The sequence below is a fragment of the Lacerta agilis genome, chromosome 4 (genome assembly GCF_009819535.1).
Source record: "Lacerta agilis isolate rLacAgi1 chromosome 4, rLacAgi1.pri, whole genome shotgun sequence".
Lineage (NCBI taxonomy): Eukaryota > Metazoa > Chordata > Lepidosauria > Squamata > Lacertidae > Lacerta > Lacerta agilis.
The window spans coordinates 50,481,157-50,499,677 of NC_046315.1; the positions used below are offsets into that span (position 1 = coordinate 50,481,157).

Here is an 18,521-nt window from a genome sequence, read left to right on the forward strand (position 1 = left end):
ATTCTGTGAGGTTGTCTGAATTGGTTTCAGAGATAGGAGAGGAAACGCTTTTAGAATTTAATCTTCCATTACTTTAGTGTTCTTTAGAATAGGAGCCAGGCATATTTCCAAGTTCTAAGTGCAGTTCTAGAATTCTAAGTGCAGTGTAGGAATTCATCCTGAGAATGGATATGATACGAAGTAATAAATAAATTCTTATTTTTGTAGACAAGGCACAGCTACTTGAAATAGCTAAAGCAAATGCAGCTGCCATGTGTGCAAAGGCTGGTGTTCCTTTACCGCCAAGCCTGATGCCTGTTGTTACTCCAGAAAAGAAGGAAGAAAAAGTTGCACAAAAGTCTGCAAAAGAGACAATATTGGAACTCACTGAGGTAAGAGAATCAAATGAAACTTGCAACTATTACTATTTCAATACAAAATGCAGCATTTATCCAGTAAGATACTAAAATCTGTTTTAAAATTGCAGGATTTCTAGATAACTTAATGAGGGATGTGGGGTAGAGATAAAAAAAATTCTGGAAATTTTCAAGCTGTGGGGGAAAACCACATCCTTTCAGTATGTTTTGGGGGGGGACATTGACATATTATTTCCTTATCAATGTAAGCTTCAAGGCATTTGATAGATTATGTTGATTTTGCTATCTACTGATGGCATGCTTTTGCTGCTGCTTTATTGGGTTGGTTTTATATGTTGTATGGTTTTTATTGCAATGTATTCTTTTTTCCTGATTTTATGTTTTTATGCTCTTAAAAATGGTAGGTTGCTTGGAGATTCTTTAGGTGGTAAATGATTAATAAATTGAACAACAACAACAATAAAACTGCTGCTTATTTACCACATAAATGCATCACTTATAACTTAGAATATAAAATCATAGCATTTTGCATATTTAGGAAATTTAAAACTATAAATGCCTTTGTTTTATAGAAACAGAAACTGCAGATAAACCCAAATGTCATGTACAGTTGTACCTCGGCTCCTGAATGCCTTGGGAGTTGAACATTTCAGCTCCCAAACAATCGAAAACCGGAAGTGATTGTTCTGGTTTTCAAACACTCTTTTGGAAGCCAAACTTCCGAGGGGGCTTCTGCAGCTTCCTGCAGCCAATCAGAAGCCACGCTTTGGAAGTTGAACGTTTCGGAAGCCAAATGGACTTCCAGAACGGATTCTGTTCAACTTCTGAGGTACAACTGTACTTCCTTTTGGTGGATCTTAGTTACAGTTTATTTTCCACCCAGGTTTTCAGATTTCAGGCTTCACACCCATAATAGGTCTCTTCTGCTTTCTGCCCAATCTTGTACTGATCTTTTTATCCTCCAGGAAGCAAAGGCAATAAACTGCTTGCTTCTCACTCTGAGCAGCATGTCTGTGTCACAGGCATTTCAGGTGAGAGGTGGACCACATGGTAGGGGCTTTGTTGCTTTGCCTTTGGCATATGACACTATTTCAGTTTAGTGATGGACATAGTAAAACTGAATTAGTATTTATGTGGTATAAGATAAATCCGTTTATATTGGAAGCAAGCCAGATGGCATTAGATCTTCTGCATGTGATGATTTCACAGCAATCTCAGTAGCATCTGTTGTATTAGGTACAGGGGTGGCCAACTCCCAAGAGACTGCGATCTACTCACAGAGTTAAAAACTGGCAGTGATCTACCCCCCTTTTGGGGATTCAGGTCCAAGTTGTTGAGCTACTTTTAGAAAGGAGGAAGGCCCATTTTTAGGGTTTCAGGTCAAAGAAGTTGAGCTTGTTTGACGGAGGACGAAAGCCCCGCTTTTTGGGGTTACAAGGCAAAAATGTTGAGCTTTTTTTAGGGGAGCCAAAGTTGCTGAGCTTCTTTGGGGGGAAGCCAGTGATCTACCACAAGACGTTCAGTGATCTACTGGTAGATCACCATCTACCTGTTGGACGTGCCTGTATTAGGACTATGGTCTTGCAGGTATAATGGATATCATCTTCAGGCCTGGTCTTGAATTTGCTGCTGTTGCCAAGCAGTCAAAGTCTGATTCCCATAATTTTCAGTATTTGGTAACTGATGTTATATAGATTTAGTTGCTCAACCTTTGCCTCATTCCTATTATTGTGGTGATTTATTTTTTATAGAAATGCAAGAAGATTGCACAAAGCCAGGAAGATGATATTATTGTGAACAAGCCTCATGTGTCTGACGAAGAGGAGGAAGAGCATCCTTTTATCAACCATCCATTTAAACTCAATGAGCCTAAACCTATTTTCTTCAACTTAACTGTGAGTCCTGCATAACTGCAGCATGAAAGTCTTTATTTGATAATTTTATAGAAAATAATTGTGACAAATGAGACTCGGTAATAATTGGTTTATTATAAAATTATTTCTCGCAATTAATGTTAGAGCAACCAATTGTGCTATAATGTTTAACATTAATAACCACGTTCAACAACTTTTGAAAAATGTTTGACTGCAGCAATTAATCCTATTTAGACACACTCTAAATTGCTTAGGAAATGGCTTTTGGAGCTGAATTGCAAATGTTTAAACATCTATCTATCTAATCAGCATTGAATGCACAAGCATGTTACGTTAGTGCTATTCACATGTTTACTGGTGTGTAGGGCAACAGACATGGGCTGGTGCTTCGAGCCCCATCCGTGATGTTGCATCCCTGTTTCCACACCATCCTACATTTGTGTGTTAAGTGTAGAAGCCTCCATTTGGAGCAGTTTTACTTGTTTGATAATTGCAAAAGTTTTAGCTGTTTTTATAATTGTATGTTCTTGAGACAGATGGATGCCAGCAACAACATTCTATTGTTGTAACCTGCCTGGGACCTTACGATGATTAAATCTTATAAGAAATCTTAGAAATGAATACTCGTGATTATAATACACTTCCTCCCCCTCTTTTAAGACACCTACTATAAAACCTGCAGCTCCGAAAAATCAAGTTACTTTGACGAAGGAGTTTCCTGTCTCTTCTGGATCTCAACACCGGAAAAAAGAATCAGATAGTGCGTATGGAGAATGGGTTCCAGTTGAAAAGAACAAGGATGAGAACAAGGATGATGTGTTCCCCAACCCAGCCAATCTGGAGGTAAAAAGTAGAAAGATCTTAACACATGGATACCTATTCATTACCTTATAGATACATGAGTATTTAGAATCCACAGCTCACTTAAAAATCATGGTCGTGTTTAATAAAAACATCATAAAGTTATAAAATCATAAACAGAACAGATGACAAACACAGAATCAGATTCTCTAAAAATGCTTGATGAAACAGATACAAATATGTTCCCCTGAAAGAAATAAGAGCTACTGACAATCTTTGAAAAGCAACCTGTAGATTTTAGACTGCAATCCAGACAACTTGCAAAGGCATATTTAAAGGATTGGTGTGCGAGCAGAGGAGATTCTGATTTAGCCTCAGCACTGTTCCTTGTGCTGTGTTTCCAACTGTTTTTGAAGCTCTCATGTGTTCAAAACTGGCTTGCCAAATCATGCATGTAGCTGTCAAGGGAGTGGGGTGCGGGGAGGAAGACCCTCTATATGCGCAGAAGTCATTTGTGTGTCCATCTGAATTATAGTCCTATTTTCAGTAATTCAAAAAGGATAAAGCCCACTGCCTTTTCTTATGTATATTTACTCCTAGTTTCTGTTTCTTGGTCATGCAAGAGTGTGTTCAAATTTTGGGAGCTGCCTTCTACCTAATTTTTAACGCCCTCTATGAAGGATGCATTGCCTTGTCTCTGGAGATCTCCAAAACAGATAATATCTTTATTACATTTTAGCCTGTGGACATCTCGTCAGCACTGACTGAGCGAACCATAGCCCAAAAGAGGCTTACGGAAAATACATTTGACATGGAGGCAATGTGTTTGTTAAATCGTGCACAGGAACGGGTAGGTTGCAGTTTCTTTCTTGTTGATCTCCCCGGAAAGGAAAAGTTGAAGACATGTTGGGTTGGAGCCAGACTACCTGTGGGCAGAACGCAACCCATAAGATGCTGTGCTGGAGGAAGGGGGCCGTTTTTACCCATTCCCCCTGCAACCCTCTGCGCCCCCTCAAAAGCTACTCTGATGGGTTGTGGGACTCTCTGGAACGGCGTGGGAGGTGGCCCTGGGGGCTGCAGTGGGGAAATTGGCAAAAATCGCCTCTCCCTGCTCATACACAGGTGGAGGAGCCTTTGATGGATCTCAGTCCCTTCCGTGAACAGAAGGCGCCTTCCAATACATAGAAGGACAGGTCTGGATCCAACCTGCTGTGTTTTCTGAAATCATTTTACTGTTTCATATACTAGTGGCAATATTAATTTTCACATTCCTTATGCTTTGAAGTTTAGTCTGAAATCAAAATTCTGGGTAGAATGTGGACTAGAAACAACCAAGTTAGCGTTTGTACCTTCTAAACTTAGACTTCCAAACATTGAAAGGATGCTATACTGTAGTTCCTTTTATATTTGCAAGTTAGATTACCAGTACACCACCATGCTTTGAAATGAAGTGGTTTACAAAGAAAAATGCTGTTGAGGTGATTTTTTCTTTTCTTTGAGGAAGTACCTGGATAGCTCAGTAGGTTAGAGCACGGTGCTGCTAACACCAAGGTTGCAGGTTCAATCCCCATATGGGACAGCTGCATATTTCTGCAGTTCTATGATTCTGAGCAAAATATGGTTTTTCTTCGCAGTTAAAGAATGACACCACACACAAAAAACATAGCAGTAGGTGAAGCGGCATTAGCTGGTGGGAATTTTCTCAGAACATCAAATTTTAAGTTATTTTGAAATGGATTATGATTCTACTGTGTACCATGTGAAACTGTATAGTGGCTGTTGCTACCACAGTGTGTGTCTGCATTTGAGAACTTATTAATTAATTATATTGTTACGTTCGTTTATGGTTGCAGATTGATGCCTGGGCTCAGCTGAATTCCATCCCAGGCCATTTTACAGGAAGCACTGGAGCACAGGTCTTGTCATCAGAACAGTTATCCAACAGCGGTCCCCAGGCTTGGATTAAAAAGGTAGATGATATTCAGACAGATGAGTCCAAATGTCACATGATAAATTCCTTTGAAATCACTGGAAGAAGTGACAGTGACCCACTTAGGACACTAATAGCTTCCTAAAATAGGTGCAGAAAATAAATGAGTTAATTCACTTCTGTGTTCTGTCAAGATGTGTTGCACTCTTGTTTTGGAATCTGTATCTACTATGCCTAACTAGCTCACTGTTAATACTGGTTTGGTAGGTTAACTGTAGAAACTGGGAGAATGATCTATGCTCACGTTTGAAAAGAGTTGTTTTAATTACTCCCACGGTTACTGTTATCTTGTGCTGAAATTGTCTTGAAATGCGGGGTACAATTAAATGATGTCGTTCCATTACTTACCTAGCCAAGAGATCAATGTGGTTGCGATTTCAGTAAAATTTTGACAGTGAATTCAATAAGTGATTGCCAGAGGGCTGTAAAAATCCACTTGCTTGCTTCTGTTGGCAGAGAGATGAGAATGTGAAAATGGCAGGAGAGCTTTTTCTCCATAGTTTAATGTCCTTACCACTTATTAAGAAGCAGGGGACTTAACCTTTCTCTCATTTAGAGAGAGAGAGAGAAAGAGAAAGAAAGAAAGAGACACAGGCTCCTAATTCCTGCCTGATCTTGCAGCACCATCTGTAAGGACTGCACTTGCCTGATCAGGTATGAATAGAGGAGGCTTTGCCCTAGGTTTTCCCAAATTGTGGGGGTAGAATAGGGAAAAGGCTTGCTTTTGTTGTCCTTCCTAAGGGAGAATTATTGGCTGGCTTGATGAAGTTAGTATTGGTGAGGGATAGACAAGTTGATCTGAGCATCTTACATAAATATGAGATGGAGGGGGGAATTACAGTCTGCTGAGCAAGGGATTAGCAGAGTGTATGTGTTGGTAGGGTGGGGGCAGAGGAAAAGCTGAACATATTTATTTGCCTTTTAAGTTGATTAGTGGTTAAGAAAGCAACAAAGGCAACAAAAAAGGATGCTTGGATACTTCACTCACAGCTGATTTTTATAAGACAAGCTCTGACCCGCTTGTAGAACTTAATGGTGTATTTGATGACTTTAAAGGGAGAAACATCAAAGGTACCTTGAACTTATGAGTCAGAATTTTAGCAGTTAGGTTTCAGAATTGACTACGCAGTACTGGAGAGTTTAAAAGACTGGGGTGGAGTTAGCTTGTTTGCTTGGCAAGTATATTTTTACAGTCTCAATGAAAATTCTCCCTCCATGTACACTCCTCCAACAGAAATAATTTTACCTTCTAGCTCTGATTGGTTTTTATGTAGCACTATTTCTTGGAGCTGATGGTTTGAAAAATGGGCTGTAGTTGAGTCAATATAAGCGCTTAGATGCAGTAACCAGAGAGTTTTATAACTGTATTCTGTTGATAAAATGTACTATACTCTTTTACACTTTTGTAATTAAACTATATGGGAAATACTGTAAATATATTATTATCTGTAAATATTACCTGCTGAAAAGGTTTTCTTTGTGGAAATAAAAGTGGGGAGCCAGGGGTAATTATGGAATGGCAGCCGCCATTTTAGCGAAGGTTTTGCTGAAGCTTCCATTGTGTGTTTGTCTTTCATCACCCATGTACAGTTCACAAAAAAGTCATACTTGCTATAATTTAATTGGTAGTGTATCAATTAGGCATACACCAATTATTTTTAATAAAATCTAGAAGATTGAACAAATGATTCTTGAATCATGACATCCTTAAACTGAAAAGTTCCAAATAATGGTTTTTTGCCCTTTGTAGCAAGAAGTGTCTGGGGGTATGTCAATCTTCAAGCAGTAACGGTTCCATATTTGGCCCTATTCAGCTGCTAGAGATTGACCTTGGATTGACCATCTTAAAATGCTCAAGAGTAAGGTGTTGTTGTTGATGCCATCTGACAGCAGTAGTGCTAGGGTGTTCATGACTTCCTTCACTTAAGATTCTCGAATCAGGATATACTGTCCTTAGACTTTCATAGACCAAGAGTTCTCATTGGTTCTCCTGTGCTGTAATGATTTTCTCTACTTGATAATATAAAGGTCTCTTCGAAGTCACAAGCTTATCATGTAGACTGTAGGCTTTCTGCCCTTTTTGAAAACTGCTCAGTTATGCCTAAATCCATGTCATTGCTACTTGTGATGCAAGGAGCACTGAGGGCCTAGGACATGGAGCATGGCTCTATCAGGAGTAGGAAGAATCCTGCTGGGGAATTTTTCGTGTCAGTTTGCTGAATGCAAGCATAGGTGGGGATGGCAAAGCACTGGCATTTGCATCCTGTGCCCCCACCCCCACTTTGTATCATGAGTCCTGTATCACCTTAGATACCAAAGAAATGTTGAGTAGAACATTTCTCCTGAAGTCTGTGAGATTGAATTGCCATGCTCTCTGATAATAGTTGGCACTATCTTCACATGCTTCTTCAAGTTCAAAGTGTTCCTGAATTGCTTTCACATAGGGTTAATGGAAAGTCCGTCAGTGGGCCCTCTCCTTGTAAAGTTCAAGCCTTTCCAGTTACAGGCAAATCAGATGTATATGGAAAGCAGTTCCTCGTAGGTTTTCTAGAATTTGTTATTCAAAAAGTCACTTCATTAGAAAAATTAAAATGGTATTATGAGGAGATGGATGCTCCTTTCCTATTCAAAACTTTCTGGCTGAGTGATGGAAGTCAGGCTGTGAGATGCAAAGGAGACTAGATCTCTCTGCTGCCCACAGTGTAGAATTCCTGAGATTGAAAATACTTTTCTACAGTGTATTTGGAATTTCTTCATTTATCCTGTGGGTACTAGGTGCTTTTCCTTGGAAGTAAATCTCATGGTGAAGTCAGTAGGACTTGTGTCCAAGTCAACATGAATATGATTGGGATTTTCTTTGGGGGTGGAAAATGAAACCATAAGAAAATCAAATTCATTCATCATTACCCAGATTAATAATATCTCACTTTATATTCTATGAATGCAGAAATTGGGGTGCTTTGGAGTCTTCTAGATATTGTACTACTTTGATTCTGTGGTGAATTAATTAAGGAACCTAAAGTAGAATTGGTGATTTGTTTGAGAAATGAAATATTACATCAGTGTTGCATTCTTAATTTTTTTTAATTAGTTTTGGCAAAGCATAACAAAATTCAGTCACTATAGAATTAACTTGAGAGATATTCTTGTTAATATGCTTCATGGGATAGAAAGAAGGCCATATTAAAAAAAAACAGTAGCAATTAGTTTGGTTTTATTTAAATTTGTTTGACTTTTAGTAGTGCAATATCAAATGTTTGGGCATTAGGTTGTTGAACAGTATTCTGAAAAGAACACTTTCAGGCAGAAATTATTTCTGTTTTGCATTATCATCAATGATGTAATCAGTTCACAAATGCAAATATATTAAACTCTTCACAGCACTTGTGCAAGACATTCATTCTTCCTTTAGGATTACTTTATTTACTTACCAGTTCAAGTTTATGTTGAAGAACCAGTGGCTCTTTGGAGGGAATGCTTTTAAAATACTTGTGCCTTGTTTCAAAGAACCACACAACTAATTCCATGTGCCTGTGGGAAGTCTGTTTCTGGAAAAACAGCCCTCCATGCCACATAGAAAGCCTCTTTTGAAACTGAAGGGAAGCCATTTGTGATATGGGCTAGAGTGAAAGTTTCACTGGGAATGCCTAAAGTATCTCTTTGGAGTCTAGCTATAGTTCAATTCTGCACACTTTTACTCAAAAATAAGTTTCATAGTATCCACTGAGGCTTACATCTTATAAGTGCTTGGGACTACAGTCATATTTTTTTCTTTCAACCTATATTGTATTTCGACTTGTGTGCACAATTGGATTTATTTCAGTCGTACCTCGGAAGTCGAACAGAATCTGTTCCGGAAGTCCGTTCGACTTCTGAAATGTTCGACTTCCTGAAGTCGATCAGAAGCCACGGAAGCCCTGTTGGATGTTCGGCTTCCGAAAGAATCTTCGAAAACTGGACCACTCGCGGTTTTCGATCATTCGGGAGCCGAACCATTTGACTCCCAAGGCATTCGGGAGCCGAGGTACAACTGTATTTTATAATAACATATTTGTAGTCTGTCACCATGTACACAAAAATATCTTTGGGCACCCCAAGCTATAGAAAGTTTATAATACTCTTCTACATCCTGTTTGCTAAACGAGAGAAGTGAAAAGATTCTGTGAAACAGAGAACTGGCACTGTATGGTATTACTGGAAGGAAGGGGACAACCCTTCCAGAGCTCTAGCATGATGCAGAATATTGTGAATGAGTGGAGGGCGAAGAGGTGAGAATGTTTGCATGAATGCTGTGGCTGTTCTGAATGCTGTGCTGTTCTGAAGCTTCCCCTGTCCCAGTACTGTGTCCCACTTCAGGATCTGGAGGGCCCTGACTACGCTGACCTTTGTGATTGCTGCAATGAACAGGATTCGTGCTGCTGAGAGTGCCCAGGTGAAACAATTATAGGAGAGAGGGGTAGTGCTTCATTGGTGTTGGACTGTAATGATGATCTTCCCTTACTTCAGAAATCAGTGACTGCCAATATTAATGTTTCCTGAGAGCAATTGCAAGATCTCCAACAAAGTAAGAATTTTGTGATAACCACAAACAAGGAAATTGTGAGCAAGGACAGACGTTTAAATTTCTCCTAAGGAGCTGGATTGGTGTATACGTTTCTAAAAAGGGGGGAAATTGTTTCACTAATTCAGGATCCTCTCCGGAGGCTTAAGCAGTAGCCCATATATCTAACCGTAAAAAAAGCAAAAGCTTACTTGGAGGTACATCAGGCATGAGAAACCTGAGTTGTGTTGCTGGACAACAACTCCCATCATCCCTGACCTGGCCATGCTGGAGGACCACAGGTACCTCACCCTGCATGATACTTTTTCTCTACATGCAAGTTAAACATGATGAGGATATGTTAAATATCTATTTCTCATGAAGGCTGGATGTGTTCTGTCACAAAAGTAATTGTTGGCTTTCTATGGGTAATATATTTTAGGGCAAATAGTTTCAGCTGCAAGTGTGCACACATACAAATGTGTGTGCACTTGCATGTGTACACATGCACATCCATCCACCCACTTTAGAAATGCAGAAACTGGCAATTAGCATCCTGGGAATTTCAGCATTTTTAAAAAGGTGTGTTTCTGCCATTGTGGTGGCAGAAAACAGCTTGGAAAAATACATTGTGCTTTTTCTGAAGTCTCAGAAAGCAGAATGGAACTAGGTTGTGATTTCTAGTGATCAGGAAGCAGGAGCTAATGGAAGTAAATCATGGCCAAGTCCATTGATTTCAGGGGGTCTGCTTAGGGTATGACTTAGTTGGATACCGTTCTAGAATTTCACTACCCTGTGCAGCTTCTAATCCATCCACCAAGACTGTATTCTTTATTTTCACATTAGTGGCCATGTTACACCAATCTCAGCATCCTGAATTTAGGAAGAAGTGTATTATAGAAAGTAAACATGCAAAACCTATGCCAAGTGCAAAATATTGGATTGTGTGTTATTAGATTTGACTGCACTGGCAACCTTTCTTGCTGTTTTCCTCCTCCGTCTTTGCTTGTTTGGCAGCATATATGACCTTCTGGGCTTGTTACCCATAGGTACAAGTACAGGCATAGAGCAGGGATGGGGAACCTCTGGCCTGTAGGCCAACCTTCGGCTGTCAGGGAGTCCAATTTTGCCTGCAAGGCCATTTCCCCCAAATCACACCCTTGCCCATGGTTTAGGGTCTAGGGCGAAGCAGACCCCTAACAGAGAGCAGGATTGAATGTTCCTCTCATCAGCTGGTGGGCAGAGCAGTTGATTCCTTCATCTACTCTGCAGGTCAACTCTTGACAGAGGGGTGGGACCGCCCATCTATCCATCTGATGTCATGATGTCAGATGATTGAAAGCTGAGTAGGTCCCACCCACTTGCCAAAGTTGACCCATGGGAATGGAGAGAGATAAAGATCAGGCCTCTGGGCTAAAAGGTTTCTCCACTCCTGGCAACTTCACTGCTGCCGTCCATTGTAATTCACGTACCATAACCATGCCTTTATCAATGTGCAGAAAATATAATAACCACTATGTTTGTAGATGGGGAAGTCCTGGTGTCTGTATCTGAGAAATATTTATTTGGATCAGAAGAGGTTCTCTGTAAAGCACTGGTATTAAGTTTAACTTCTAAAATAATTATAAATATTGCAAATACTATCAGTGGCAGACTTGGTCTGCTCACTGTAGTCCGTTCTGTGTTTTTCTTATAGGTATTCACCCTTGCACCCAGGATTGGGTATTCCTGGAGTTCCCATTTGTGTGGGCTTCTCTTGGCATTGAATGAATCTGGTAAATTGTAATTTCTTACCTCTTTGGTTTCTAACTCTTCTTGTGCCAGTCTAGATATTGCATTGGACTTTTCTTTTTTTGTGCCAGTGTCAATTCCCTCCTCTCCTTGTACACACAGTTCTTATACTAGGCCCTGCATATCAGGTTTCAATTCCTTGTCCTGTAAATTGAAGATGAACCTATCAGCCCTTTCCCACTTCATGAAGAGGAAATAGCTTAGCACCATCTAGTGGTAAAAGACCTAAAGCTCAACTAGTTTTGCGTGGCGTAGGAAAATTTGAAGATTCACACATGATAAATTGCCATAGATGTGACATTATTCAAATGAAAACATAAATGCCTTTGTTTAGCTAAAATAAAATAAAATACCTGTTTCCCCATTGCTATTTCTTGCTGCTTCTACCGGTATTAAGCATTTGCTTTTAAATTAATCTTGCTGTTAATTATATCTAACTTTTAGAATATTTTAGACATTCCCCACATGATTCAAATTGTTGGGCTTGCTAACAGTAGCTTACTTAAGTGGAAATTAATCCTACTTTGACTATACCACACACTCTTAACTATACCAGTTAGTACTTTTGTGTGAATTTTTAGAACAGATTGAAACAGAAGGGTTAGTGACATTGTGAATTATGTCAAAATGGAACTGGGTTTCTGTCACTTCAAGCAATGGTTCAGTTTACACATAATGTTTTCTGTGCTTATTAAAAGTCTATAAACATTATGGTAGTGTATAAACTTGACAGCCTGCTTTACTATGTTGGCAGTTGCTGTATATAATTAACATTATTTCTCCCATCTAGATAGTGAAACCTATGTATCACTACCATTAGAAAAGTTCCTGAAATAATTTGTGGGGCTTTAAAGGCTTGCTTGGGTGGTAAATATCTAGTTAACAGAATGAGCTTCCTTGACTCTTAACTGCATTTGATAAGGAGTTGTGAGGTACTTTCCAGGGAGCAAGATACGCTGAAGTCCCATTGAAATAAATACCACTTCAATGCACTATTAAGTACTTAGCAGTGCAGGCCTACACACCTGCTTAAAAATAAGTCCCATTGAGTTCAGTGGTCCTTACAATAAGTGGGTACAGATGTAGGCTAAGCACTACTGTTTTCAGTTGGACTTGAGCACAAGGCTTCATTTGGATTTCATCATAAAATGTATCTGGATGTATCTGTTATGACTATCCCGTCCAGCCAATTAGGAAAGGGGATGCCGTTTTTACAGAGGTGCTTTTCAGAGCTGAACTGCATTTAAAACTTCAGCCAGCTGTATCCCTTTGACTGGCAGAGGTTTCTATGAACGGAGGTGGGGAGGTGGTTTCCACAACACTCCCCTCCCAGTCTACTTCAGTGGGTTGGGAGACTCTTTTGAACAGCATGGGACATGGCATGAGCAGTTGCAGGGAAAAGAATTTTTGAAAAAACCACTTCCTTCCCTCTTCTGTTAATGGAAGCATCCACTGGAGCAAAGAGCATTCTATGAGCAGCGGGAGACAATTGAACAAAACCTTAATTTTGTTAAAAATTATATCCCACCTTTTTTAGGCAAAATACCCATTAAAGATTGTGTTCTTTTGCTTTTACACCTGAAAGGGCTATTCTTGTAACACACAAACATGCACAGCCAATGATTTTGGAAAGTATATGAGAAGTTCTTGCAACCTTCAAAAGACCTTGTCAGGAAGTTGGTCTCTGTCGTCTTTGTGAACTGGATACACATTGGTGCTGAACCAGACATTGTTGATGAACATTCTATCATTACAAAGCAGGTGCAAAAGAGGAGTCGGAGCCCTGGGTGACATTGACGGGGGTTTGTATCCTCTGCATGGTTGCCCTTTTCTAATGAGAGGTTCCTGGAAAGGAGAGGGGAGGATGAAAATGGAAGTAAGTAAATGCCCTTCTAGGTGCCTCAACTCAAAGCAGTTGGTAACTGGCAACAGCTAACATGTCTCTGTGTACACAAACTGCATGGCTTGCACCAGTCAAAACGTTTCCATGAGAGGTAATATCTGTCTCAGTTTTGCCTTTCCTTATACCAGAGCATTTCCCCCCAGAGTAATATCCAATTATTGCATGATTTCAGGCAGCAGTTTTAATTATATTATGGGTATAGGATACCTATGGAACTGAAGTCACACATGTTCTGGAAATGTTGCTCTTTGGTTTCTTAACATCACCATATGGGGATTCATATTGAATTGGGTGTGTGCCACAATTGTCTGCGATGAAGAGGAAATCATAAGGAAGATTGTACTCTTCATTTGCTTTTGCAATCTATTTTCAGTAAATGAAAATGAATGGAATGTAGAATGAAAGCAAAGAAATACTTGATGTGTAGGTTGATACCCAAATACTAAGCTTTGTGCCTTTGTAAAAGAGAACGTGAGAATAATATATTGTGTTGATGCTACCAATGTATATTATTAACACAAGCCGTTCGTTGCGTCGGGTCATTGGGTGGGGCAGAAAAGAGAGATGATAGTTCACAGAATAGCCTGTGAACTTTCACCCCTCTATATGGAAACTTGTTTCAGGGCCAAATCTGCCTTGTAGCTGCCTTCTTGCCACGGTCAATGCCAGCCCTACTATTCACAACACTGCGGCCATCGAGGCCTAGGTACGTAAAAATTTAAGGAGTTTTTAAAAGTACTTTAAAGCTGATATAATGTTTTAAAGCCTATGTTTGATCTTACAGCATTTAATAATAATAATATGATTCTTGTGGCTATTTGAAGCAGTTGTCACAGGCTACTGTTGAGTTGTGTGGCTAAGGATTTTTTTTCTTTTGAAGAATTGCTTGTATCATGCACAGGGATTTTCAGGTGGAAAATGATCATACAGTTGTGTAATAAAGTGGGAGAATTTTTTATATTTAAAATATGTGTAAATGTTTGCTTTTTCTATTCAGTAACTAGGTATACATGGCACACATTTTGCCAGTTAAATGTTTCCACAAGATGAGAAGAGATGCATTGGAACCAAAGTGCTATTATTTAAAATGCTTGTAAAATATATTATGTGTATATATAAGCAGTGGATATTTATATTTCCACTTTCTGATTGAAACTTTTACTTTAAGAATATGTCTAGGTAGATTTCTTCAATGTATGTAATGTAAATACATGCCTATTTCTTTGATAGTTAATAGTTAGAAGCTTAGAAAGTTCTGTAGTTTTCCTCCAGAGTGCTAAATGAAGGGTTCCTTTTTACTTTTTTTCTTTGGGTAGGATCAATTTCTGAGAGCTGCCCCTGTAACTGGAGGAATGGGAGCCCAACTCATGAGGAAAATGGGATGGAGAGAAGGAGAAGGCTTGGGTAAAAATAAAGAAGGAAACAAGGAACCAATTCTAGTGGATTTTAAGACTGATCGGAAAGGTGAGTCGTTTTCTCTGAGGTTGACAACTTCATACTGATTTGTCCCAGTCCATTGGGAAGCAGGTGCCTTTGTGAGGATTCTTGTTCTGAATAGAAATCCTGTATAAGCCAGGAAGGCTTTGGTACCCTACATCCAGCACTTTCATCCCAACACTTCTGATGTACAACACATACCACACGAAACGATCCTGTGCCGGTGCCTATTGCCTGTTGTAGGGGTTGAGTGAATCAGATAATGTGTGCAGCCAAATACCAGCAATGATGTCTTCCTTATGAAAGAATTTCTATATCTGGGTCATTGCTTCTCTGGTGCAGAAAGAGCCCTCTTAAAGTGATGCAGAAGATCAGAAGTCTCTGTAATTGCTTTTTTTCATAAGGTACCAAAATGATCTAACTCCCATTTCTTAAACTGTTCTTTCTTGAGTGGCTGACCCAGAAATCAAGCCTAATTTTTCTTTAGTAGTTCCATTTTTATGTAAAAATGTTATGTACTGTCCATTTATTTTCCTAGAACATTTACTCTGCACTAATTTCTAGTTTGACTTAAGACAGGGAAGGGCACATTTTGAATGCTTTATACATTACGTTTTATGTTAGCTTCACTACTCCTGCTGAGGCCTAATATGGAATGTAAAGCCTGACAAAGGTCTGAGCCAGGGCGGTATTCTAAAACATGAATTTCATTTTATTCTAATTTTTATTCTTACTTCAACCAGCTCCCAGTTAACATAGAAAAATAAATTTATTTGCTGGTTTCCAATAATTGTATACCTTTCAACAGATAACGTTATATATCCTAGTTACGCTTGGTTCAATATAAATATTACAGCTTCAGTAAAAACTTAAAAGAATTGAAGATGGCACTCCTAAGAAGACTGTACTTAATATAGTGGATGTTTGGTACTTGAGATGATATTTTAATAAAAACATTGGTTTTGATCTCAATGTGCTCTTGTGCAAGCGGAAGACATTTCTGCTTATACAAAGTGACATTTTTCATCAAAAGCTCTTCCTTCTACAGTCTTCTGTGCTGCATGCCAGACTATCTTGGAAGATTTCTCTTACCCTCACAGGTTTCTTTTCCAAGCCATGGGGGAATGCAGAGGAGAGGTGGGAAAGCCTCAAGTTCTGTTTATTGAAGGAAAGTTATGATCCAAGTCATTGGATGACTAATGGAAAGTCCCTGCTTGAAAATGTTCATGGCTCAACATTGTATGGCCCAGCTTGCTTGCCTGCTAAAATACGAAATTCACTGCCAGAGGATATAGTAATGCCTCCAACTTGGAGGGCTTTAAAAGGAGCTTATACTTTCAAAGAGGATAAGTCTTATCAATTGCCTCTAGGCATGATGACCTTGTACTGCCTCTATTAGCAGCAGCATGTCTCTGCATACCAGGTGTTGGACCACCAGTGAGCAGAGGGATAATTGTGTTTGCGGGCTTCCCATAGATATCTGGTTGGCCACTGGGAGAACAGAAAAGTAGACTAGATGGGTCTTTGGGTGGTAATTGTATGGTGGGTAGGTTGTTCAACTCTGCAAACAACAACAACAAAACACTGCTGTGGACTTAGTTGTCTGCATTCCTGTGTTTACTGGAAATTTATAGTCATCTGCTATGGTTTTGTTAAATATTTGGCTTTCATCCAAATAAAAGCCAAAGTTTGCTCACATTGCTATGTGAATTCAAGAATACGTTTCTGTGGTACACTGTTCCACTGACTTGAACCAAATGGGATCAGGGCTTGCATTTATATTTGGATGTACTAGCTTACAGGTTTCAGAACCAGCCAAGGGCCAGTAACTACATTGCTACCACATCTCATAGTACAGTGGTGCCCCGCTAGACGAAAATAATTCGTCCCGCGAAAATTTTCGTCTAGCGGGGTTTTCGTCTTGCGGAGCGGCAATGGGAGCCGCGCTCCGCAAAAACGAAAAAAAAAAGACGAAATTTTTTCGTCTTGCGAGGCAGCCCCATAGACTTTTTCGTCTAGCGGGGCAGCCTCCCGCTAGACGAATGCTTTCGTCTAGCGAGTTTTTCGTCTAGCGAAGCATTCGTCTAGCGGGGTACCACTGTATGAGCATTTAGTAGGTATTTTGATACTAAAGAAACCGTAGCTAAGATTTAAAGAGTGCATTTGGCCTGCCCAAGAGGCTTCTGAGTATGTATGGTGTGGTTGCCAGCTATACCGGTTGTGTTACATTGATTCCTGCTTTGGAGAGTCCCACAGTGTTGGCTTAAAAGACCAGGTTTCAGTAGCTTATGAAAACACACTTTTTAATGTGCTTTCTTCAGGCTTGGTTGCGGTGGGAGAAAAGACACAGAAGAGACATGGACCTTTCAGCGCAGTGAAAGATCTTTCAGGTGAGACTTAAAAATTCAAGGAGAGCAACTGTATCTCATGGGTACAGCAATATCGAAAGTCTCAGGTTCAGTCCTTTGCATTCCCAGTTAAAAAGATCAGGTAGCAGGGTCCAGAGACCCTGGAGAGCTGCTGTTAGGACACCAGGGGTGGGGAACCTTAGGCCCAGGGACCAAAGGTGGCCCTCCAGGTCTCTGTCATTATTGGGACTCTCCCAGCCCATGTCTGCTCTGCAGGCCACACCTCTCAAGTGCTTTGCCTGACTGTGATGCCGCCTCTGGTTTATCTGAATGGAGGTTGGAGAGATGCGTGTGGGCGCAGGAACCTGTGATGTTTGCATGATTGGCATGTGGCCTCCTGTGCAAAGGTCAGAACCACTTCCAGTGTCTGGCCAAGCATGTGGTTGCTGGAAGGTTATCTATGAAGGAATGTGTGACCTTTGAGCCAAAAAGCGCTTCCCACCCACCCCTTAGCAGAGAATATGGCCAGATGGACAAAGCGTTTGACTTGGTATGAACGAGGCAGAATTAGTAATTCTGCTAGCTGTGATATTTCTACATTTCTAAAACAAAACCTGTTGTTATTAAGGCAAACATCCAGTTTCTGCATTGCTGGAAGTCTGTAACAAACGAAGATGGTTGCCTCCCATATTCGCATTGGTGAACGATAATCGACCTGAACACAATAAGCATTTTCTCTTTAAGGTAAGCTAGAATGTTCTCGTAATGGTCAGTTATCTTAGAAATGAATTTTAGCACTTAAAAGTGGGTGCTTACAATAGCATGCAAGAAATGTTGAACTATTCTACTCTTCCCATGGCTCCAAAACATCACAGCAACAGTGTCCATTTTGTTTTGTTTTAACCTCATATTCTTATTTGTATACTATTTTGTAACTTTTTATTATATTTTGCACATTGCCTTGGGACATACGTGGAAGATCCTTAATAAATAATAATTTCAAAACATGTGCATTTTGAGCCCACAAAGCAAATACTTGCCTTTTTAGAAAGTGCATTTTGCTTTGTTTCCCCGTTTGCAGTTTTTAACTCAAGCACATTTTCCACCATCTTCACATAATCACAGCCTATTTTGTAGGGCTGCAATGCTTGCTTGATTTAGATCAGTGTTTTTCAAGCTTTTTTGGGCAAAGGCACACTTGTTTCATGAAAAAAATCACGAGGCACACCACCATTAGAAAATGTTAAAAAAAATTAACTCTGTGCCTATATTGACTATATATAAAGTAATTTTTCAATTTTTCCCACGGCACACCAGGTAACATCTCGCGGCACACTAGTGTGCCGCGGAACAGTGGTTGAAAAACACTGATTTAGATAATCCATTTTTAAAACTTATCTACAAAATGTACCCAAAGTGACAAAAAGTATAAAAATATAATTCAGTACAATCACTTACAAAAAAATGTGGACGGGAAGAGG

At 39.7% G+C, this 18,521-nt stretch overlaps 1 protein-coding gene across 6 annotated transcripts in view; it reads left to right on the forward strand.

The window, feature by feature from the left end:
- The window catches only part of SON (SON DNA and RNA binding protein), a 36,834-nt gene that overhangs the window by 17,007 nt on the left and 1,306 nt on the right, over nucleotides 1-18,521 (forward strand). The window contains exons 4-11 of one of the 6 annotated variants that reach the window (XM_033146957.1): nucleotides 208-371; nucleotides 2,108-2,251; nucleotides 2,891-3,073; nucleotides 3,771-3,881; nucleotides 4,885-5,001; nucleotides 14,572-14,719; nucleotides 17,014-17,082; nucleotides 17,669-17,784. In XM_033146957.1, coding sequence (XP_033002848.1) covers nucleotides 208-371; nucleotides 2,108-2,251; nucleotides 2,891-3,073; nucleotides 3,771-3,881; nucleotides 4,885-5,001; nucleotides 14,572-14,719; nucleotides 17,014-17,082; nucleotides 17,669-17,784 — 1,052 coding nt within the window. Of the gene's footprint in view, nucleotides 1-207; nucleotides 372-2,107; nucleotides 2,252-2,890; nucleotides 3,074-3,770; nucleotides 3,882-4,153; nucleotides 4,225-4,884; nucleotides 5,019-7,116; nucleotides 8,106-11,257; nucleotides 11,337-13,110; nucleotides 13,398-13,878; nucleotides 13,968-14,571; nucleotides 14,720-17,013; nucleotides 17,083-17,668; nucleotides 17,785-18,521 lie in introns of those variants that run through there. The other 5 variants (XM_033146958.1, XM_033146960.1, XM_033146959.1 and 2 more) reach the window with 5 other exon arrangements.